Source organism: Oryctolagus cuniculus, chromosome 8 (genome assembly GCF_051225735.1).
Source record: "Oryctolagus cuniculus isolate XC-2025 breed Fujian yellow rabbit chromosome 8, ASM5122573v1, whole genome shotgun sequence".
In the NCBI taxonomy this organism is placed as follows: Eukaryota; Metazoa; Chordata; class Mammalia; order Lagomorpha; family Leporidae; genus Oryctolagus; species Oryctolagus cuniculus.
This window is the reverse complement of record NC_142874.1, coordinates 87,733,376-87,758,556: the sequence shown is the minus strand read 5'-3', so window position 1 is coordinate 87,758,556 and position 25,181 is coordinate 87,733,376. Positions and strand designations below refer to the sequence as shown.

The 25,181-nt window shown below is 38.4% G+C and overlaps 1 protein-coding gene across 1 annotated transcript in view; it reads right to left on the bottom strand.

Annotated features, from left to right (window-relative positions):
* Positions 1 to 2,644: 2,644 nt before the first annotated feature.
* Positions 2,645 to 25,181, bottom strand: part of DKK2 (dickkopf Wnt signaling pathway inhibitor 2) — a 114,582-nt gene continuing 92,045 nt past the window's right edge. Inside the window, exons 2-4 of the mRNA XM_002717198.6 lie at positions 8,695 to 8,845; positions 7,447 to 7,602; positions 2,645 to 4,798 (exon numbers count right to left, since the gene is read on the bottom strand). Coding sequence (XP_002717244.1) covers positions 4,548 to 4,798; positions 7,447 to 7,602; positions 8,695 to 8,845 — 558 coding nt within the window. The 3' untranslated portion in view covers positions 2,645 to 4,547. The remainder of the gene's footprint in view (positions 4,799 to 7,446; positions 7,603 to 8,694; positions 8,846 to 25,181) is intronic.

Here is a 25,181-nt window from a genome sequence, read left to right as displayed (position 1 = left end):
ATGAGATAGTAAATACTTCCAAACATGAAGCAGCATATTCAACAACTGGGGCATGGCCCTACTGAAGTTTAACTTGCAGACATTATGGAGGCCTCATCTCTAGACAGACTGCACTCTCAGCTAAGCACTGCTGATATTTTGTATATGCTAGGTGTGTAACCAGAGCTAATGAGCCTAACATTATGGCAAATTTATAAACGTGACCAGCTGTGCATGAGGCAGCAATGCCTCAAATACCACTCTGTAAAAGGAGATAATTCACAAGTGAATTCTCCTCCCAACCTACCATACCCAATTCTTCATGGGATGTTGTTCCTGTATAAATTTAAATTGAGAAGTCATGCATTCCACATACATGATTTGGATTGGCTGGCATTTTTAGCAAAGCAAAACCAAAGATTTTTCTTCATCTATTTTTGTTCCACACACCTTTCTTAGATCTTTTGACATCACTAATTGCTCCATGTGTTAACATACTTTGCCAAAGAACTAGAGGTTCTCTTGTTTTCTAAATGTGGTGGTACCCTTGGATTACTCTTGTGTGTCCTAATAATTCATTGGACTTTATTAAAAATCAACTATATCAGAGATTATTGTCAAACTAACAAAACTCCTAAGATCTTATTACTGTACACTTATTCCAATGAGAAACTGTGCAGGACACAGCTGCGGAAGGAATCTGCCTTACTAAGGAATCAAAAATTCCTTTGGCTAAAACAGAGCAGAATAAGGAATAAAAGAGAAAAAATTTAGTCATTAATATGATAATTTTCAACTTTGATTTCTTTGGACTCATCCTTAAAGGAAGAAAACCAGTTCAGATTTTAATTCTTTTGGATTTCAACTTATTTTGACTTTAACATGCAAGAGGATTTCATTTTTATACCTTAGTTTCTCCCCCAGGGAATTTATGATAGAAGATTTATATTCCAGTATGGGGCATCTCTGTATTGGAAATTTTATTGAAGTAAATTTATAAATAATATCATCAGATACTGAGTGTGTCATTTAATTTCATGAGAGAATCTCATATAGTTTGTGTTAGATAATATAATGGAAATAGTTATGTAAAATGAGTTAAAATATAAAATTCTAAAAATTATATGGGAGGTTAATCCTTAATGTTAATTTAATCTGGACTGGAATGGTAAATTTTGTCTCATTTTATCCCTTACTCACATTTTCCATGTGGTAAGAATTTTCCAGTTTTGTAGAATTTTGAAGGAGATTCTTGAACAAGAAGTGCATGGTTCAGAACCTTCCTCACCCCTTCTTTTGTGCTGACTGCTAGAAGGAAGCATGTCATTCTTGTTTGCCCATTATTGAGTTTTACAGGGCATCCCACATGGTAGAACTGATGTAGTCTGGAGCTGCCTGTGAATGAGCGCATAATCTATTTCTGGTGTTTAGTGTCGAGATAACCGCTTGCCCACAAACATATGCCACATTCTCCCATGTTAATTTTGTCACCAACAGGGTAATATGTCATCTGGCTTTAAGTTTTGGAATCTTTCTCTTAATCAACCTGAATGTGAATGAAGAAAAAAGTGTCACTGAATGTATTTCTGGAAATTCTATTTTTATTTCTAAGCTAAAAACTAAAGTCAAGACAATTTGTCTATGTCAGAGCATCTCACTGAGCATGGTGGAAAGGAAAAATACAACCTATATGATTTTTACTGTCTAAAAATAGAGTTTAACTAGGAAATATAAATTTGATTATCCATTCCATTGGCTAACCATTTAATAGTAGTTCAAGTGACTAATGAAAACAATGAGCATATTATTTCATTGGTGCTTTTTGAAGCTTACCTCTAGCTGTGAGATGGTTTTAGCTTCATTAAGCTGCCAATGCTACACTGACTCTATTTCACTGTCACACAATGTTTATTTTCTACATTTCTGGGTGATTATTATCTTAATTTAACATGGGTTTTTACTACCATCCCAGAACTCTCTGTTTGTCAAATGCTCCTGATAACCCTGGATTCAGAAACCAAAGGAAAGATCCACTTCCTAGTTAGTAAACTTGAGTTTACTCAAGGCCAATGTAAGCTAGTCTACCTCCATATACAAATAAAGACATTTTGTACCTTCTCTGTTCTATATGGAAAAGAACTACTAACTTTAAACATGTTGTATCTCCATTTTGGAAAATTTTGGCCTGGAGAGAAAAAGTATATGGACTCATTCTAGTAGAAGCCAATATGAATTCATACTGACTTCAAGTGTTTTGAAGAAGTTTGTGGAGATCCCTTGTTCTAAGATGTCCCAAAAGGCAAAGTCATTGGAGGGTGAACCAATGGCAAAGGAAGACCTTTCTCTCTGTCTCTCTCTCTCACTGTCCACTCTGCCTGTCAAAAAATAAAAATAAAAATAAATAAATAAATAAATAAATGTGTAGAAAGCAAAGTTTGGGATACTTTGGTTTAAAGAAGAAAGAGGTGACTTTCTAACAATTACAACTCCTCTGTCATGAAATAAACAGTCTTTATTAGCAGTAAACTGCTTTGGGTCATTTCATGCTGCTGCCATCCAAAAGATTCCCAACTCAGGTGGTGAAATCAGAGGAAGCAAGTAGAACTCTGAGAATTTATTATTTTATGAATATTCTCTCCAGAAGAAAAACACAAGGAAATTTGAATTTAATTTTTTGGAAGAGAAAAATTTAATATATTTTATCTTATTATACATTTCCCCTAAATTACAAAGTCAACAGCTGCAAATATATTCTGCTACAAAGCTTTCTGTAAGAAATATCTCTATAAGAAAATACATCTCATTAACATTTCCAGTAAATAAATTACTTCAAATAATAATTTTTGAAAGGGTTAATATTGGGGAAGCAATATGAAAACCAGATTGTAAATATAATTGCTGAATAAGAAACATTTGACTGAAAATCTTACATTTGCATATCACAGAGATTATAGCCATCTGTTTGTACAAACATTGGCTCTTGGATAAATTAGCTTACAATTTACTTGTTTTTCAGACATGTGTGGAAAGCATAAATCTCAATCAATCTAGTAAATATAGTAAGCTGAAATCCTTAATACATATACTGACTAAGATTCCATTTGTATTGTGAGAACTTGAATTTGAGACTGCAGTGGATTTTAAGTAAAAGAAAATTAGACAATCATTTATGGTCTATAAATGCTTAAAGTAATAATTATAAGATAACCTTTTTATTCTTTTATGTTCTAGACATATTACTTAGAACCGAGTTAAGCAAAAAAATATATATATATGGTACAGTGGTTTCCAAGAATTTAGAACCTGTGGTTTGCATAGATTCACAATATATAAATTTTACAAGTTATTCCATTTCTATTTTTTAGTCTCAAGAGAAACTATATCTTTGGCAATAAAGTAGCTGTTGCAGAGAGTCTGGTGCAGAAAAATTAGAGGGTGCCATTGGCCGGATAGAAGCTTACAAAGGACAATGGAACTCCAGTACACTATCTATTTTGGGAGTCCATTTTGTGAGACCTACTCATATGAAGATTATTTTAGAGCCTCAAAAATATCAAACAAGGATTTTAAGAATAGTAAGGGCTAGTGACTTATGCTATACCCATCTGCATAATGAGTATTATGATAGCAAATCCCATGAAGACCTTCCATTTAGGTTGTGCAGTCTCTGGCTTCAAAGATGAAAAGTCAGCTTGTGCTTCAAATATATAACCTATGGGTTGCCAAAACCTGGACAATGGACAACGTTTTCTGGTGAGATAAAATATGACATAGTCTGGAGAATAAAATACATTCAGAATAGGAATCACATACAATTGAGAGGGGTGCAATATTGTTCCTTCAAAATCTGAAGAGAATGTTTTATGCTGGATCTTATTAATTTTACAAGTGAAATTATATTTTTGAAAACTGAAAATAAGCAAGCTAAGGAAAAATAAGCTTGCTTTTTTTTCTAATGAGTTTGATGAAATACCTGCCACTATTTTGATGGCATCTGGGAAATACTTTTTTCTTGTCTGTGAAGGCCTTTAATTGAGTGGTAAAAGTAGTGTCCCAAATTAAAAGGTGATTCTATGTTGCAAATTAACTATGCTCCAGGTTTTTAATTCCTGTTTACCAACTGTTTTCATGTTTTACAGCCTACCGTTTGTCCAGGTATACTAAGAATATTTTATTAAACTACAATTTGGAATAGAAATATGGCTTTTGTGCTATTCATATAGTCAATCACCAATTTGAAGGAAATCTCTTTTCCAGCACAACCTAAACTGTTGGAAAGTCACATGGTAATCGTCAGTAATTTCCACTGTGTGCTTTTTTTTTTAATAATAGCATCTTCACAACTGTGTACATTATTTACATAAACAAGTTGCATAATGGAAACACAAGGCTGTGTTGCATTGGTCAACCATTCTAATCCAGTTCTCTTTTTCTTTCTGTGATCTACATTCTTATTACATTCTTCACTTTAGCCATTCTCCTGCATTCCAAACTTTATTTTCCACCATGCTCTAATGCATTAAATACACAAATTCACAGTCTGCTAGTGATGCTTTCCTCAGAGGCAATCAAATTTTCTGACACACATGGAGTCTGGCTTTGGAGGAGTAGCTGGCATCTTTCCATACTTTGCAAGACAAGCCCTTCGCACAGTCACACCGCTGGAAAATTTCCAGCCCATGAGAGCCCTTCTTGCGTTGTTTGGTACAAACTTCCCCCTGATGGAGCACTGGCTTGCAGATTTTGGTCCAGAAGTGACGAGCACAGCAAAACCCTTCAATGCAATCTGATGATCGTAGGCAGGGGTCTCCTTCATGCCCTACAGAAATGAGGATCAATAGATGATATTACTCTGACACTTCAGAAAAAAATCAACTTTGCAGTCAGAAGCTCATAGGACACTTTTACTTATTCTAGCTTTCAGGTGCTAGAAATGTCTTAGATTCATACCAATTGACTCTCCCTTAAATCACATAAACATCAGTCTGTTTCCATTATTTGCCAACTAAACATCAAATGCAATGAATAGCCAGGACTATGCATCATCTTCTAGTTACTTTTCATAGTCTACTAATAGGTATTTCACTGATCATTACTTTTTTCCCCCTCTAGGTCAGTGAAAAAAAGAAAGTAAAAGGATTGCTTTCAAATTAGTTAACTTGATATCTTCTTGAAAGGTTTAAATAACCTCCTAGTGAAGAAGGAAGTTGAAATTTTCAGGGACTCATAGGACCATGAATCATTTTGAGCCCAGCCAGGAAAAGGAAACTACAAGTATCCCAGGCAGACTATTTTTCATACAGAGAATTAGTCCCACAGGTGGTGGCAGGGGTGAAATGTACTAGAAGGGTGAGCAGTCACAGGAGGCCACTACCACATTTAGGCTAAAGGACCCAAAGAATCAGGTGGTGTCAGAACCTGGTGGCTGAAATAACTGGCCAGGACTGGAATCCCAACAGGTAGCAGCTGAAGCCACCAGGAGACACAGTGTTGCCACAAACCCTACCTCAGGCAGTGGAAGTGGGAGAATATGTTGGCAGACACAACTAACAAGGAATCCAGAAAATGCAGCCTTCATAGAGCCATGAGGCAAAGCAGAGCAGATAATTGACAATGAGCCCATCTGAGGGCAAAGAGGCCCAGCAGTATCTACAAACTTATCATAGAAATACATGGAAGCACAAATCTAGGTATTTTAGCCAGCGAAAAGTGGTTAAGCCAGTATAGCCCCCATACATCATGGTGGGGTTGATGTGTAATTCTGATAAATCAGAGTTTTGCATATTTCTGTTGTGTGAGGTTATAAATATGGTAGGGTTTTAAGGCCATAAGCTGCATCACAGCTCCTCAATTTTGATGTTGTATTGCAAAAGCAGCCGCAGTCAATGTCTAAATAAATGTATAAATGTGTGTTCCAATTAAGCTTTATTTATAAAAACAGGAGGCAGGACAAATTGGACTCACAAGCCAAACCATGTCAACCCCTGGTCTAAAGGGTTGTGTGTCATCACAGGTTAATCATAATTCTCTAGCCATTCAGCACAGTAGGTTCTTTCATTTGCCATCAGAAAAGTTACATATATAAGTAAATGAAAATAATGAGTAAATTTGAAACCATACAGTAAGATAGGCATCTGTTGGAATAAAGGACACTTCTGTAATATCAAATGCATATGAATTTTGTGGAGTAGAAATATTAGGAGCTATGGAAAAAAATTTTTGAACTTCTGGAAAGGTAGAAAAAAAGATAAGAGGAATTATTTGCCAGACCCTTAGCACAATCTATGCAACTATTAGTGTTCCAGGCAAAACTAATAGGTCAGATAGTCCATGGGATATCAGCTCTAAAAAACAAGAAAGCATGAGAAACAGAATGTTGAAAAAAGTGACTAGTTTTCCTTATCATCATTGGACTTCACAGAGCTTTCAGTATATAAATGTTTTATCGTAAATTTATAAAAAAAGGGAAGATGCATTATTTCAAAACTCTTTTGAACATATGACATTTTTTTTCACAGAACATATTGAGGGAGTAGTAATCCACAGATGACACTTGGAAGAACTCTTTAAAAAAATGGAAGTGTTTTATGCTTTCAAAATTTTACCATCAGTGTTTAGGCTTCAATAAAGCACTCAAGAAACTCAACAGCAGTACAACAAACAATCCTGTAAGAAGTGGGCAAAGAGCATGCATATACATTATTCAAAGGATGAAATCTAAATGGCCAACAGACACATGAAAATATGTTCAGGATCACTAGCTGTCAGAGAAATGCAACTCAAAACCACAATGAGGTTTCATCTCATCCTAGTTAGAATGGCTCTTACACAGAAATCAATAAACAACAAATGCTGGTGAGGATGTCGAGAAAAGGGTACCCAAACACTGTTGGCAGGAATGTAAACTAGTACAACTAATATGGAAGACAGTATGGAGATTCTTTGAAAATTTACCCCAATAAAATGAAATCAGCATATGAAAAGAATTATTTGTATACTCATGCTTATTGCAGCTCAATTCACAATAGCTATGACATACAATCAACCCACATGTCCATCAACTGATGACCAGATAAATAAATTATGGTAACTTTTTTAATTTGCAAAGGTGATAAAATGACTTAGAAGTCTAACAATTTAATCAGATGGCTACATTTTCCCATTTATTTTTCAAAAATATTTTATTCTTTGATATATATGTGACAACAATGTTTATATACAATATTTCTTCCAAATTCCATGTAAAAAGGAAGGCCTGTTTAGAAAATGGCATGATTTATCAAGGTGATGCAATTCTTGTAATATTCTGTAAGAAATCTCCAGCATCCTCAGAATTAAGAATTTCAGTTAAAAAGTTGCCATTAAAATATCCTACTTATGATTTATTTTTATAGTCAATAGAATTATTTGTTTTTTTTTTTTTTTTTTTACTTCTTATGAAGTAAGAAAAAATAAACAAAGCCCTACCTTTTATATGTGACATCTTGGTGTGTGGTCTTCCTAGATTCTGCCATCCTAAGTCGTGGTTGGAGTAATGACCGTGGTTTCGATCTCTGTGCCGAGTGCCATCCAGAGCTGGGATGTGAGGGGTTAAGATGCTCTCAGTGACTGGGATGCAGATGCCTAGAAATGGAGATGCAAGCAATTAGACCAATACAATTCTATATGCTCCTGATATACAGTTAAAGCCATTCATCTGCCTATCTGAACATCTGTTTTTCCATCCATATGTTCATTTACTTATTTATTAATATTAGGGTATAGCACACTTTGACACTGGAGCCAGGATTCCTTGATTAAATTCTCATTTCTCTCAAGACCAAGTGACCTTGGGCAAATAAAAATAAAAGCGGAATTACACTGAATTATTGTGAATATATGAGTACTTAGATTGACAGTACAAAATCAAATTCCTGTTATCCTATATTATTTTTAAACCTTGTGACTAGTCATCCATCCCATGATGCAGATCACTTTGTTAATTAACAATACAATCCTAGGGCACACTGTAAGCTTCTCTAGTTGAGGTCTTTTTCCCTTTACCTCCTGTCCAACATACTCACAGTAGGTCTATACCCAGAGATCACAAATAGATGTGGAGTATGAGCCTGATATTGCTCTTTTGTTTGAATAATTATATGTTTCTGATTGCCTTCTGCAATTACTTAATATTTTTGTCACATGTTGTCTGTGAGTCTTCATTTCATAATTAATGTGAATTTTCTGCCTATAAGTTATTAATATTGGGTAAAATCATGCTGAGGTGGAATCCTGTGTCTCCATTTGGAGGTACCAATTACTGCTTCACCATTTAAGGGTGTCACAACAGATCCTGAATAACAGGACCAAGGTATGAAACTGGAAGACTGACTCACTATAACATTATTAAACTACAGTAGGTTCCATTTTTTTGGTTCTTTGGCATGAAAGTATTCACTTGCATGATAAGCAGAATGGAACCTCTAGCTATTTATACATAACACTTCAACATGCCAACATCCTGTGTCAGTATGAGTCACAAAATACAGAAGGTGGTGAGAGCCTGGAGAAAACTAAAGTCTGGGAGATAATCCTAAATGGTAATCTAATCTATCCAAGTCCTAAAAGATTCCTTTTATTTCGTGAGTCTAAATAGGGAGAAATGAGCCTAACTTGCAAGACAGTCTCCCTACACAAAAAGAAAGAAGCCCATAAACATTAAGTGAGAACCTTTACCATTATTACAGCGGGTACCAGGGCAACACATGCCGTCTCGATGGCAACGCTTCTTTTTCCTGCGACACACCATGCAGGCTGATGATCCTTGGTGGGGACTGTGGCAATACCTCCCCACTTCACATTCCTTATCACTGCTACAGGGGTATGCCTGTTATCAAGTGGAACAACACAAATGGCAAAGCATTAGCTCCTGATACACTCAGGAAATGTTGCTGTCACAAGTCATGGTGGGAAATAAATCTGTCCCTCCTGAAAGGAAATAGACCGTTGTAATAATGTTGTCAACCTACAGAATGACACTTACTTAATTGAAGACCTTGTAAAGATTGGCTTTTGATAGTGACAAAGCTTAACATGGTAATACTGGTGTATTTTCATTAATACAACTTTGGTATTAGAATTTAGACATTTTGTTGATAGTAGACCATGAAGAGTGACTTTGGAGACTCAGAAACAGTTGTAATTGTTGGATTACTACTAATTGAAGGTGCAATGAAATAGTTTAGACACTCAACTTTCCATTTACTAAAGGGGAATGAAAAGAAATTTAAATAAAACAACAAAGTACTGTGCTAGACGCCAAATTATGGAGAAAATATTTTGAGTGACTCCTCACAATAACTGCCTGTTGAAATGCAAGGAAGAAAAACACTTCCAGAACAGTTTGAGAAAATAAACTGTTTGGCTCAGGGAAACCAAGCAGCATCCCCATTCCAGACTTGGTGATGAGCAGCAGCAGGGTTCTGGGTGCCAGGGAGATGCTGAAGTCCAATTGCACCTGTCTGTTTTCAGCAAGCCAGAAAGCAAGACCACTACAGAAGAAACAGACTCCCCCATCTGTATATGCTCTACCTATGTGCTTCTTGCCTTTTTGCAAGTTTTGGAGAATATTTAAGTTGTTCCCATTTTCAAAGACTGAGAACTGAGGACTTAAAATATCAGACCATACATCAATCCTACTCATATTTTGAGGCATGGAAACATATTTGTAAACTTTGTAAAATATTGTTTGGGAATTTGATTTTTCCCTGATATTCAGTCGTTGAATAATTCTATTTTAATTGAAACACACAAAACATAAAAAAGCTCTGTACTTCTTTTTAAGTAAGCATAAATGATATAATTACAAAATTAATGCTATATAACTAGTACTCAAACAGTACTTTACACTTTGTGTTTGTGTGGGTGCAAACTGTTGAAATCTTTACTTAATATATACTAAATTGATCTTCTGTATATAAAGAGAATTGAAAATGAATCTTGATGTGAATGGAATGGGAGAGGGAGTGGGAGATGGGGGGTTGCAGGTGGGAGAGAAGTTTTTTGGGGGGGGGCCACTGTGATCCAAAAGCTGTACTTTGGAATTTTATATTTATTAAATAAAAGTTTAAAAAGTATAAACAAAAAGCAGTGTAAAACACAGTGGAATAGACATTGTGTTAATATCAAGAAAATGTCTTTTACTTTCTCCATTAAAAATCTGCACTATGGATAACTACAGTAAAAAAAAAGCTGATGGTTATTAAAAAAAAAAACTGTGATACATTTTTTGTGACTTTTGCATAACTTGTGCAATTTGAGTGTTTTCCCCGTGGAATTGGAGTCAATGGTCCAGCTCTGCATGTGTTTCTTACTCCTTTTTTTCTTGCTCTCTCACCATTTCTTCCAACAGCTTTTTTCCTTCTGCCCATGTCATACATATGTGTATACACTTCTGGCCCCCATGGTGTATTTTCCATTTAGATCTGGTCATCTTCAATCGGAAAGAAACAATAAATATCAAGTTTATTTCAGAGTCTGAGTGGGAAAAAAAAGGTGTGCTTGAGCCTGACTACAGTTTCTTGTGTACCCTTAAAATAACTACATAGATAATCACCAACTTCAAATTAAGAATGATTGTGAAGAATTACAAAGTGGCAATGTTTGATACATACATTGGAATTGGAGCCAGATAAAACTGTAAAGTTAATTTGCATGATTCTCCCACTCTGTAACTCCATTATGAGTCTGAAGAGACTATGAATGAGGTTGAAGTGTTGGGCCATTTTTCAAGAATCCAAGACTGATGAAAACAAAACAAATGTCACTTCCCGCCTTACCACACTCTTTCCCTCAAGCACTTTACCCTCTTTATATTTAAGCCCATTAATTTTAATTGAAATGCAATTCACGTGTTTCTGATTTATTTACATTTATTTCATCAAATTGTTTTGCAAGAGACATTTGATGTCTTACAAGTTTCTTTCCTTCCTCAAAAAAATAGGACATGTTCTTCCAACGGAAATAAACATGTACTACCTAAAATATCACGTGCTATTTACAAGACAAACAACAGACACTCCCAGGATTCTGAATATAGAATAATACTTTATTTCTTTTCTGAAAAAACAGTTCTAGTGGTAGAAAAGAAGTTGTTTGTTAAAGTAGTAAGGTTCATCATTATCTTTTCTTCTCAGTTGATGGTAAATAAAAACTATTGAAGCAGTACTTATTTGATGCAAAGGATCTTAGAAAAATTAGTACACATTATAATCCTTTATCTGAATGAAAGCATGGGAAAATTCTCACAATTCAATTTTTTAAAAGAGTCTTGCTTTGACAGACTAATTTAGAGGATATGCAGTTTTATTATTCTGCAATATATCTTTTAATTAGCTTGAAATAGAAAAGGCACAGTCAGAAAAAGAATATAGGAACTTTTTTTAATATGAAAGGTTTTGGATATTGTAAACTTGTACTGGGAATAGGATCCCAAAACACCTTGAAAATTTAAAAAATAAATTTTAATAATTGAAATGCAAGGTTATATTACTCAGCTTCTTATATTTTTATGAAACCCCAGGTTCCAGTAAACAGCATTTATATATGAATGAAATCCAGAAGGTATTAAATAGATTGATTGAGACGTGTTTTAGGGAAACCAATCGATATTTGGGAGCTTGCTTTGCCTTCTAAAATTAGCATACCCAGCAAAGATCAACTCAGCCAGAAAGTTTCCCATTAGAGAAAATGTAGGTCTAACCCAATAATGGCTATTATTATGTTTTCAACATAATGCAGTGTTTTTAAGTGCTTTAAACAAGACATTTTTACTCAAATATGAAAATTCTGCAACTTGCCATTGGGCATTTCCTTATCAAAAAAAAAAAATGATGGTGTCATGGCTAGAGAGAGAGATTATAGTAGTTATGAAAGACCCTGAAGAAGCATGACTGGCAATGAATGAACTGCTGGAGGAAACTATACACATTAATTAAAATGTCACTTGCAACATATCAAATGGAAAATATTTATTTTCCATTTATGTTGGCTTCCAAAGGTTCTCACCTGTTCCCATTTGATAATGGCTTTTGTGACAAACAAAAAGTAAGCTTGAGTGCCTTAGTCTACGTTTCCATTTAACGAAATGAATAATATGTTTATCTGGAACTTATTTTAGAGGTGGATAAAAGGTTCATTTCTTTCTTCACTTGTTAGGGAACTTAAGAGTCAATTTATATAGCTCTTCAGTACCTTGGACATTAGGTAAACAGGCTAAACATGGTTTCTTCTTTTGTCAGAGGGACAGTGATATTCTGTGTGGAAGAGTGTAAATCAGTGAAAGAATTACAGAGAGATCTTAGCGTGCTTGTCTCACAGAAAATGTTGCACAGTTCAGTCAGAAAGTAAGTTTTGTAAGCATTCAGGAAAACACAACTTCAGGCAGAATCATTCATTACTCAGCCTCACTCACACTTAGCAGATGAATTAATCTGGGATAGCTAATAATAGCAGATGATTGGCCATAAATTAAAAATGTATGAGAGCTGTCCATGATCACTCCATAAAAACACAGACACTTGTCCAACCCCTTTTCTAGGTTAAAAATAGAGTGGTTTCCACAAATAGCAGTGCTAGTGATCATTACAAGCAGGACAAGAACTAAAAAAAGAGTGAACACATTGGACACAGCTTGAAAATAAAGTCTATCAGAAATGAGCATTTCTTTTTGGCATATAAAGGACTTTTCTAAGTCCATTTTCTCTGTGTTAATTTCAAGTCACTGCTTAAAAATTTTAACATTCTAGTGAAGAGAGGTTGAATAACTTCTGGAAATAAGGAATATGTGCTCAGTGGCAGAGAATCTGCAGACTTTGATGCATGCCTTGGCTTTCAGCTCCCACTGTGACATCTCACAAGCATGAGTATTTATTAGTGAGGGTTTAATGCACACATAGATAAGGTGATTGAGTGATGACCTATTTGCTGAATTTAGGGATTAGAAAAATAAACTTGGCCACACCTCTTTCTAGAGGCTTCCAAATACCAACAGCATGTTCTTCTGCAGCTGTTGGAAGGACAGAACACTGGCAGAAAGCACTGACAAAACTGTAAACAAAGTTTTCTCATTCCATTTCTTGACAACAGTTTTATTTCCATCTAGACTCAATGGAAATTATAGTTATAAGACAAAGCCCATCACACAAAGAATAATAATTATATAATATTCTAATGCAAAGTACAATTAAGTGTAATTAAGTGTAATTACTCCATATTATTTGAAATAATTGAGCCTTCCCCTTCCCAGTCATTCTAAAACTATAGGGGGAAAATGTCTAGCATTCAAGACTTAACACTTAAGGTTGAATTTGTCCCTACGTTTCAATCGCTGTCCATACCTTAGAACATGCAGAAGCAGAAATAATCAGATACCTAAGAATAATGAAATGAGAAAAGAATTTCAGGTATCTCAGTGACACCAACCATTCAATAGACCTTTGACCACAATTAAAACTTCAGTTTGACTCCCAAGTTTTCAAAATGAAGGTAGTGTTCCTGTCTAATGAGGAAGGGGGAAAGCTGAGGGAATCATCACAAAGTGTTCATGTGGGTTGGCCACCCATCCAGACTCTTGCAAGACTGTCCTAGTTTTGTTGTTGTTGTTGTTTTAATCGGGACAATCCTTTGTCCCCGCAAGCACTGCTGTAACCATCTCGGAAGTTTTCTGGAGCCAGAAAAACGTCATCAGCCGGGCAAGCAGAAAAAAGCCTGCAGGGGATGACCCAGCTGTGGGAATGAAAAACATTTGAGGCCAGTGGACAGAGGGAGGTAGCAGCAAAGGGCTTGGGATGGGGAAGGATCTGGGAGCTCTGAAAGCTTAGTAGAAGGTTGGCCATGATATTTGGGAAGCCACATCGCACAGGCTTACACAAAGTATTTAGGGAAAACACTGATTTCCCTTGTTAAGACATTTCACATGACAGATCTATACTTCCACGGACATGCAAGTTACACTACCCTGAAGGTGGTCATTTCAGAATCAAACAATAAAATTGCACCTGCGGGAGGTGCGGAGACCCATAACTCAATCTGGCTATGTGCAGTTGTACACTGCCTGCCAAAGGCTGTGCAATCTCATCTTTCGCTTTGTCTACAATTACCTCCAGGGATAGGGGTGTACTAGATGCATCTTTCAGGATTTATAAACACAAGGCCAGGAAAATTGTATTATATTAAATTTTAGGGGAAAAGTTCTGGATGTGCAGCCATGGCTTCATTAAGGCAGCTGCTTGGTACTCACTCAATATGCAATACAGAAGTACATATTTATCCAGTCTGTATTTGTTGAACACCAGCCATGATCCAGATACAATCAGCTCAGTGATTTGCAAATGTTGTGCCTGTTATCTCTAAAATGATTTTCAAAAAATCTATAATCTCTTACATATCTGCCATCTAAATTTTTTCAACATGCGTTCATTATACTAATGTTATAGAATATTAAATATTTATATGATTACCTTCACAGTAACTTGGCAAAACTTAATAAAGTAGCTTTTAATTATTTATTAAAGCACTGAACCTATAATCACAACATTTATTCAGAGATTAAAATACTGCATTGGGAATGATTCAGTTAAATTATTTTAAAGATTAATTTATCTTATTTGAAAGGCAGAGTGGCCAGCGCCACGGCTCACTAGGCTAATCCTCCGCCTGCGGCACTGGCACCCCGGGTTCTAGTCCCAGTCGGGACACCAGATTCTGTCCTGGTTGCTCCTCTTCCAGGCCAGCTCCCTGCTGTGGCCAGGGAGTGCAGTGGAGGATGGCCCAAGTGCTTGGGCCCTGCACCCCATGGGAGACCAGGATAAGTACCTGGTTCCTGCCTTCGGATCAGCGCGGTCCGCTGGCTGCATTGCACAGGCCATAGCGGCCACTTGGAGGGTGAACCAACGGCAAAGGAAGACCTTTCTCTCTGTCTCTCTCTCTCTCTCACTGTCTAATTCTGCCTGTCAAAAAAAGGAAGGAAGGAAGGAAGGAAGGAAGGAAGGAAGGAAGGAAGCAAGGAAGGAAGAAAGGAAGGAAGGAGGGAAGAGTTACAGAGAGGGAGAGGCAGAGGCAGATAGAGAGAAGTCTTCCATCTGCTGGTTCCCTCCCCAAATGGCCACAATGGCCAAGGCTGGGCCAGACCAAAGCCAGAAGTCAGGAGCTCCATCTAGCTCTCCCATATGGGTGCAGGGGCCACACACTTGAGCCATCTTCCTCTGCTTTCCCAGGAACATTAGTAGGGAGCTGGATCAGAGTGGATCAGCAGGGAAACAAACCAGAGCACATATGGGATGCTGGTGCTGCAGGAGGTGGCTTAATTCTCTGTGTTACAGCACCGGCCCCCATTCAGCTAAATTTAAAGTCTCCAAATTATCAGCTCTCTTGGATGTCCTATATCCAGAATTTCCAATCAGCGCCAAGTTTTGCTTTTAAAGAATTGGAGTCTGCATTGTGTCACAGCATGTTAAGCCAGCACCTGCACTGCCAGTATCCCACATGGTTGCAGGGTTCCAGCCCAGACCACTCCACTTCTGATCCAGCTCCCTACTAATGTGCCTGGAAAAGTAGAGGAAGATGGCCCAAGTATTCAGACCCCATGCCACCCACATGGGAGACCTGAATGGAATTCCAGGCTCCTGTCTTTTCTGCCTGGCACAGACCCAGGCATTGTGCCATTTGGAAAGTGAGCCAGCAAATGGAAGATGCGCTCTCTCTCTCTTCTTTCTCTCTGTCTGTAACTCTGCCTTTCAAATAAGTAAAAGAAATGTCATTAAAAAGAAAGACTTTTTCATACTAATTGTTGGACTCTTAGTATAGGGTTCACCTTATGAGTATAAAGTATACTGAAAATAGATCTTTGTAACAATTAAAAGAGTGGGAAAAGCAGAGGGAGGAGGGAGAAGGGTTGGAGCATGAGCAGGAGGGAGGGTAGGGTGGGAAGTATCATATGTCCCTAAATCTGTATATGAAATACAGGAAACTTGTATCCCTTAAATAAAATTTTTAAAAAATAAAGACTTAAGGACAAGATTGGGGAGCGGAGAGGGAGTACCTATGTGAATTTAAGGTGCCCTATTCATTAAGAATATCTATGATAGGGACCGGCTCTTGTGGCATAGCAGGTTAAACTGCTGCCTGCAGTGCCAGCATCCCATATAGGCCCCGATTCAAGTCCCATCTGCTCCACTTCCAATCCAGCTCTCTGCTATGGCCTGGGAAAGCAGTAGAAGACAACAAAGTCCCTGGGCTCCTGCACCTATGTGGGAGACCTGAAGAAGCTCCAGACTCCTGGCTTAAGATAAGTGCGGCTCTGGCCGTTGTGGCCATCTGGGGAGTGAACCAGCTGATGGAAGATGTTTCTCTATCTCTGCCTCTGCCTTTCTGTAACTCGGCCTTTCAAATAAATAAATAAATCTTTAAAAAATACTAAAGATTTGAAATAGCTAAAAAGTTAATAAGTCCAAGTTTACCATTTAAAAAAAAAGAATATCTTTGATAAAAACAAAATTCCAAATTTTGCTTCAGTTTGTCAACCAAAAGAGCTTTTTATATTTCTAGCTAATGCACTGTAATAACATTTGGAATGTGTGAGGATTTCTCCATCCCCCTGTTCTATAAAATGTCAAGAAAAATAATTGTAAATCCATGCATAAGCTTGTACATTTTCAAGAAAAAGAACCTGGAAGTGGAAGATCTGGAAGTTGATTTCATTAAAACAGCTCATGCTGTGCACTCCCTGGAAAATCTTTGAATACCTTTTACTCATTTTCATTTTCAGGATATGGTGTTAGAAAATTGATTTTTGATATGAAAGTTCAAAGCCGAGAGAGTATCAACTAAAACTGCCTGGATTATAAATTAGGAGTGATGGATTTCTTCCAGTGTTCCATTAGCTTCCCTAACGTATTTGAAAAGCCTCACTCAAATCCTGAGAAACAGTAATTCCATGAAGTAAAGGCAAGGTCCTCTCGAAGTGCCCTTGCTTCGCCCTGTTCTCTGTATGTCCCTAAGCAGAAGGGAGATGCTAGGGAATTCTCTACTTTGAACACACACCACATCCTCAGCAGGAACATGTACATTACTGTTATTGATCGCAGGGTGAATGTGGAGAGCTAAACTCTTCCAGATGGTCTCAGCACCTAGAGAAATCTAAACTGTGTGGCTTACCTGACTCTTGATTGTCTTTGTTTTTTCCTATTTCCCCACTTGTTCACAACATACAGGCCAAAATACATTTATTTCATGCTGGAAAAAGCAGCATTTTAGGATTGCAGCATGGTTAGAGTCCTTCATAATCTGCATCCCAGGACAAAGTTCTTTATAATTCTGTAATCCTAACTAAAACAGAGGGAGACACTGTGCGGTTTTAAGGCATCTTACAAATCTAGGATTGATTGTTTCACTATAAAATTTTCATTGTAGCCTTATAAATTTGCCTGACCACATGACTTTTGAAAAGGTAACATGGTAGGATGAATTTGGGAGTTATACATCAATTTGAATTATGCCTCCAGAATTAATTTTTTGTGTGAGACAAAACTAAGTTACTGACTTTCAGTTTCCTCCTTGATAAAATGACCATAATTAGTAACATCAGCAGGGTGTGTCTTTGTATCTCATGGTAAAAAATTGTATCTCGGCCGGCGCCGCGGCTCAATAGGCTAATCCTCGGCCTAATACTGCGTTCTAGTCCCGTTTGGGGCACCGGATTCTGTCCCGGTTGCCCCTCTTCCAGGCCAGCTCTCTGCTGTGGCCAGGGAGTGCACTGGAGGATGGCCCAAGTGCTTGGGCCCTGCACCCCATGGGAAACCAGGATAAGTACCTGGCTCCTGCCATCGGATCAGCGCGGTGCGCCGGCCGCAGTGCACCAGCCGTGGTGGCCCTTGGAGGGTGAACCAACGGCAAAAGGAAAACCTTTCTCTCTGTCTCTCTCTCTCACTGTCCACTCTGCCTGTCAAAAAAAAAAATTTTTAAATAAAAAATGTGAACACAGAGAAGAAACTTCATGAAATTTTTTACCATGAGATACAATTTTTTTTTTTTTTGACAGGCAGAGTGGACAGTGAGAGAGAGACAGAGATAAAGGTCTTCCTTTTGCCGTTGGTTCACCCTCCAATGGCCACCATGGCTGGTGCACTGCGGCCGGCGCACCGCGCTGATCCGATGGCAAGAGCCAGGTACTTATCCTGGTCTCCCATGTGGTGCAGGGCCCAAGCACTTGGGCCATCCTCCACTGCACTCCCTGGCCACAGCAGAGAGCTGGCCTGGAAGAGGGGCAACAGGGACAGAATCCGGCGCCCCAAACGGGACTAGAACCCGGTGTGCCGGCGCCGCAAGGTGGAGGATTAGCCTAGTGAGCCACAGCACCGGCCTATTTTTAAAAAATTTAAGGGGCCGGGCCAGCGCTGTAGCACAGTGGGTTAATGCCATGGCCTGAAATGCCTGCATCCCATATGGGTGGCGGTTCGAGACCCGGCTGCTCCACTTCTGATCCAGCTCTCTGCTGTGGCCTGGGAGAGTGATAGAGGATGGCCTGGGCCCTTGGGCACCTGCACCCATGTGGAAGACCCGGAGGAGGCTCCTGGCTCCTGGCTTCAGATTGGCACAGCTCCAGCCATTGCAGCCATCTGGGGAGTGGACCAGCAGATGGAAGACCTTTCTGTCTCTACCTCTCCCTGTAACTCTGTCTTTCAAATAAATAAAATAAATATTTTAAAAAATTAAGGGGTCAACACTGTGACATAGAGAGTGAAGCTGCTGTCAGTGGCACCAGCATCCCATATGGCTGCTTCACTTCTGATCCAGCTCCCTGCTAGTGCACCTATGAAAACAGGAGGAGATGACTAAAGTGTTTGGGCCCCTACACACATGTGGGAGACCCAGAAGAAGCTTCTGGCTCTTAGTTTCAGACCAGCCAAACTCCAGCAATTCTAGCCATTTGGGAGTGAACCAGTGCAGGGAGGATCGATCTCTCTGTCCCTGTCTCCTCTGTGTCTTTCTTTCTCTCTCTCTCTCCCTCTTTACTTCTCTCCCCCCAACACTGCCTCTCAAATAAATAAATAAATCTTTGAAAAAGATTTAAGACATATAAAAAGTGTACCAACTTATAGGGAATTATGTGGTGGTGCTTCATTATAGGTATACATTGTATAATATCCAATCAGGGTAACTATATTTATCCTTTCAAGCATTTAACATTTCTTTAAAATTAAAATTTCAAAAACCATATCTTCTATATTTTCTTTATAACACAGAAATATACAATCCATTATCTACAGTCACCCTTCTGTACAATAGATGCCCAGAATGTCTTACTCCTATCTAGCTATAACTTAATACCCATCAAACAACATTTCCCCATCTTCACCTCTCCAATCCCACCTCAGTCTGTTATATTTTCAACTTCTATGAGATCACATATTTTTAAGACTCCACATATGAGTGAGATCAGGTGACACTTGTCTTTCTGTGTTTGCTTATTTCTCTTAACATAATGAACCCCTGGTTCCATGTATTTTGCTGCAAATAACAAGATTCTGTCCCTCTTTATGACTGAATAATACTCCATTGTGTATCTGTGTCATTCACCCATTCACTGTTGGATGGACAGTTAGGTTGTATCCCTTTTTTAGCTATTATGAGCAGGGCTGTAGTAAACCTGGGAGTGTAGATAGCTCTATGATATATGGGTTTCATTTCCCTTGGATAAAACTCTGGATCATATGGTAGTTTTATTTTTAGCTTTTTTGAGGAAACTCTATATTGTTTTCCACAATGGTTATGTTAATTTACATTTCCACCAAGAGTGTATAAGGGTTCAGTTTTCTCCACATCCTCACCAACACTTATTATTGTTTGTCTTTCTTAAAATCCAATCTAGGGGCCGGCAGTGTGCCATAGTGGGTAAAGCCATCACCTGAAGTGCTGGCATCGTATATGGGCCTCAGTTTGAGTCCCAGGTGCTCCACTTCTGATCCAACTCTCTACAATGGCCTGGGAAAGCAGTAAAAGATGGCCCACGCCCTTGGACCCCTGCACCCATGTGGGAAGACCTGAAGCTCCTGGCTCCTGGCTTCAGAACAGCGCAGCTCCAGCTATTGCGGCCATTTGGAAAGTGAACCAGCGTGTCGAAGACCTCTCATCTCTGTCTCTGTCTCTGTTTCTCTCTCTCTCTCTCTCTCTCTCTCTGCCTCTTTGTAACTGCCTTTCAAATAAATTAATTAAAAAAACAATCTAGGGTGATGTGATGTCTCATTATGCCTTTGGATTGCCCATGAGGTTTCTTTAAAAACTACTTAATGGTGGGCACTGTGGCACAATAGTTTGAGCAGCTGCTTGGGGTGCCCTTATCCCGTAGTAGAGTGCCAGTTCTGCTTCCTGTCCGCCTTGCTTCTAGTGCAACTGGGAAAGGCAGCTTCTCTGTCACACTGTTTTTCAAATAAATAAATCTTATCTTAAAAGCTACTTAATCACTGATTCCTAAATATTCTGTTTCTGTAAGATGGATAGGGTCCAGGAATCTGTATTTTTGACAAATTCCGTCCTGGGGATCATATAATAAGGTAAGGTAGGGAAACACTGCTTCATACAGTTGACTCAGAGATTAATAGGGGGCCAGCACTGTGGCATAGTGGGTAAAGCTGCAGCCTGCAGTGCTGGCATCCCCTATGAGCACCGGTTCAGATACCGGCTGCTCCATTTCTGATCCAGCTCTTTTCTGTGGCCTGGGAAAGCAGTAGAGCATGGCCCAAGTCCTTGAGCCCCTGCTCCCACATGGAAGACCTGGGAGAAGCTCCTGGCTCCTGGCTTTGGATCGGCACAGCTCCTGGCCCATCAGGGTAGTGAACCAACAGATGGAAGACCTCTCTCTCTCTCTCTCTTTCTCTCTCTCTCTCTCTCTGCCTCTCCTCTCTCTGTGTAACTCTGACTTTTAAATAAATAAATCTTTTTAAAAAAAGAAAAAATAAAAAAGAGATTAATGGTACCTCCCATATAAGTATCACACAGGCAGGGGTGGCTGAGTAGGCTAAGTCTCCGCCTACAGTGCTGGCGTCCCACATGAGCACCAGTTGGAATCCCAGCTGCTCTTCTTCTGATCCAGCTCTCTGCTATGGCCTAGAAAAGCAGTGGAAGATGGCCCAAGTGCTTGGGCCCCTGCACCCACATGGGAGACCCAGAAGAAACTCCTGGATCCTGGCTCCTGGCTCCTGGCTCCTGGCTTCAGAACAGCCAAGCTGTGGCCATGGTGACCATTTGGAAAGTGAACCAGCAGATGGAAGACTTTTCACTGCATCTCTCTCTCCTGTCTGTACTGCTACGTCTAATATAGAAAAATAGAAAAAAATCTTTAGAAAATTTTTTAAAAATATTTCTAAGCAGTGCTTGGTCTCTATAAGATATGGATGCACTCTTACCATCAGGTAGGCAGAGTCTAAATAGGGAATCTGTTTTATGACAGTGACGTGAGTCAAGTAAGAGGCTCGCTGACAACCACCACTATTTCCAGGAAGGTTCATCTTCACTCCTGGTCCTTAGACACTGTGCTTAGGGAAGGGCTTGAGAATTTCTAAAACTATGTGGAAAAGTAAAATAACACATAACAAAACACCCGTGCTCTTCGGGCAGAAAGCAGTGTGGACTCAGAGCTGTCAGCACAGCCATTACGGCTTGATTGTTTAATATCCTCATGTGGTGTACACTTGTGTCTTGTTGGCAATGTATAGCTTCTCAGTTTTCTTTGTATCTTGTATCCTGTGGCTCTTTACAAAATAAGGACTCCTCCTCCTCATACCTAGCATGATAAACAGATGATGTGTGTTTTTATTATTTCCTATTCTTTGTAGGGCATCAACTCTCCCTTTTCTAATGAAAATCACATTTAAAATTTAAGAAACTGATATTCAGGTACATATGAAAACATCTTTTGGAATTTCTGTCTAGAAAAGATTTAACTTATTATTATAGAATAACTCAAGATTAGTAAGCATTTCTCCAGCCCAAATCACAAATACTTAACAGTTTGAATTGTCACGTAAGTTTAAGTAAGCAGTTTTTCATTTAAAATATCATGAGGGAGGCAGGCATTTGGTACTTGGGACACCCAGATCCCATATCAGAATATCTGAGTTCAGGTCTCAGCTCCACTCCCTGCTACTGCATGTCCTGTGAGTCAGCAGGTGATGGCACAAGTATTTGTGTTCCTGCCACCCATGTGGGAGACCTGGATTGAGTTCCAGTCTCCTGGATTCATCCTGGTCCAGCCCCAGCTTTTGTGGACACTGGGAGAATAAACAAGCAGAGGGGAGATCTCACTCTCTCTCTCTGTCTTTCAAATAAATGAAATTTAAAAATATATCATGGGGTTAGACTTAAGGATATGAGATTACTATTATTATCTGTGTGTGTATAAATATCTCTATACATGTAAGCATGCAAATCTAAATACTCATATACATACATGCATACACACACACATACACACACCTAAATGTGTACATTATTCCAGTTATCAGGAAACAAACAATACCCATGGAAATGTGAATGAGTATATACAGCAGAGGAAAGAGGAAATTTTATTTTACATGTTACCTTTATTTTACCTTCTTAAACATTTTCTCATTTGCACTAAATGTATATATTAGCAAGAAAAATTAGTACTATTTTAAAATAATTGATATGACAAGATTCAAAGTGACATTTGGTATCTCTTTCATATTTGTGCCTTATGGTTTCATATTAAAAAAAATTGGAAGAACTTGGATCTATAAAGCCAGGGCTTCTTGAAGGAAGTATCAAGCACCAAGATTGTAACTTCTTGATTAAACATTTTATTTCACAAATATTGTTGACTGAACCAGACCATTGATACACACACACAAACACACACACCACACACTCACCAACAGTTCTAATGCATTGTTCTAATAATTACTTAATTGACCCGATAGTTATTGTGTTGGCTGATTTCATTTTTTTGTGGAACATTCAAACTGCAATCCTTCTATAATCTTGCTTATGTCTTGTTCAATTCCTCTCAGAATTAGGCCAGAAAAATAGTCAAATGACTACTGGCCTCATTTTATGATTTGAATAAACAGATGATAGAAGCAGATAAAATTAAAGATTGCTCTTTTATGATAGGGAAGATGGAAAAGGGCAGAGCAAAATATAATTTTCAATATTCGTTCTGCAGTGAACGGACTTCATGTCTGTTTACAAGATACTTTAAGCCCTATGAAAATATGGCTTCAAAATTATTCATTGTTCCTCTTTGATCTGAGAGTCTATAAACCAGAAAGCAGGCAGCATTTCATCCTCCCAGGTACACTGGTATGGAGAGTCAATGACTTAAGGTGATCTGGAGAATTGGGGCAAGAAGTTTCCTCAGTAGAGAGTGGCATGCAGATTGAATTGACTAAGATATTTTATGATAAAAATGTAGCACCAAATTAGGATTCATAGTTCTAACAGAACTCTGCCTAGGGAACTATTTTATTTTATTTTATTTTATTTATTTTGCTTCTGAAATTGGAAAAAAATAAGTGGTAAGTTTGTAAGGAGTTTTAGACCAGATGGATTATAATATCTCTACCTAAGAGATGCAAGGTCTTAGATGAAGGTTATATTTGTAATGGGATGAAAGACTAACACCTCAGGTCAAACAAGCCAGCTTATCTAGCAGCAAGAGAAACAGATGGTGCAAACCCGCTAATTTTACCAACTTTATCCTTCCCCATTTTCTATGTGCCCAAAGGCTATATTTTTATAACTTGTAAAATGGGTAAGGATCTCTGCTCCATTCTGATTTATTTGAAATGCTGGCTTGATAAGACGGCTATCACATAGCAATTTATGCAAGACACACTCCAACTATACTTATACTGTCAATCTAACCATTTCTGGCCTCCAAATATCAGACCAACCTATTTTTTAGAGCATCTGAGCCAGTGTCAGAGTCTCAACATAATAATAGGGTGTAAGCATCCTGGTGGACCAGTTGCCTGACTTTATAACAGATGAAATTTTACAATAGCTAAGGTTACTCATTTGTTTCAGACGTTTTCAGAACGATTGAGTTGAAAAGCCACAGCTTGCAGGGTAATTTTATTTTTGGTTTCTGATAATAACAATAGTATGACCACATGTTGTTCATTAAAATACTTTCCCCCCCAAAAAAAATAATCGATATATCAATATGCAGCACATGGACTTACTTGCTCAGCATTCTGTTCCCCTGAACCAATTTCAAATCTTGTTGTGTGGAAGAAAGAAGGGAAGGTCAGCACACAGGGGCAAAGGAAATTGATGTGCAGTGAACAACATGGCACAGAGAAAGACATCACTCATTCACTTTTACTCTGTTTCTATCAGATATATTCTATTTAAATTCCTTTCTAGAGGACTGAAAAAAGGAGGAAATTATGAGCCAAATGATAGATGCTTTGGTTTGTGTGACCCTAGTGTTCAAATATCAGCCTCAGAAATGTGGTACATCTTGTGATGACATACTCAATGTGTTAGTAATCCCAAAGAGCACATATTGAAGAAGTCGGTCCCCCACGCCACCCACATCCCAGTTCATCTGCTTTGGTGTGGTGACCAGCACATTCTTAATAGTGCAAGAGAGGTCAGAAGATTTGTTACCAGATGAGAAAAATTAAATAATGTCTCCAGATTCAAGTCATTTTCCATCTATCCCACTGATTCCTCCAGCCTTTGCAAAGAGTATGCTCCTCTGTATTTCTGCTTCTTTTGTTGGCTCGTGTTCATGACTAAAGCTCCCCAGATGTACTGGCCTTGGACTCTTTTTTACACCTCCATGGCTGGCCTCACATTCCAGCAGTTTTTGCCACAAATATAGGGATGTAAAATATGAGATAGGGGAGGGCAAGCAGAAAAGAGAAGCAGAGTACAGTTAAGAAAGCCAAGATCCCCCAGGAACTGGGATGGATATGCCTTGGTTCAGCACAACTTGGGTGCTATTTTGGCAAGTGGAGGGGAAAAACAGCATTCATTAGCCAAACGGCTAATGAAATTTTATGCAACTCTGCTAGAATCAATCTGTAACCCTACACTTTCTTCCAAACTTTTTTTTTCTTCAAAACCCCTCACATCAAACAGTGTACCCAAAATGATCTCTAGAATGCTGCATGAACTTGACCTTGCTTTTTGTTTGT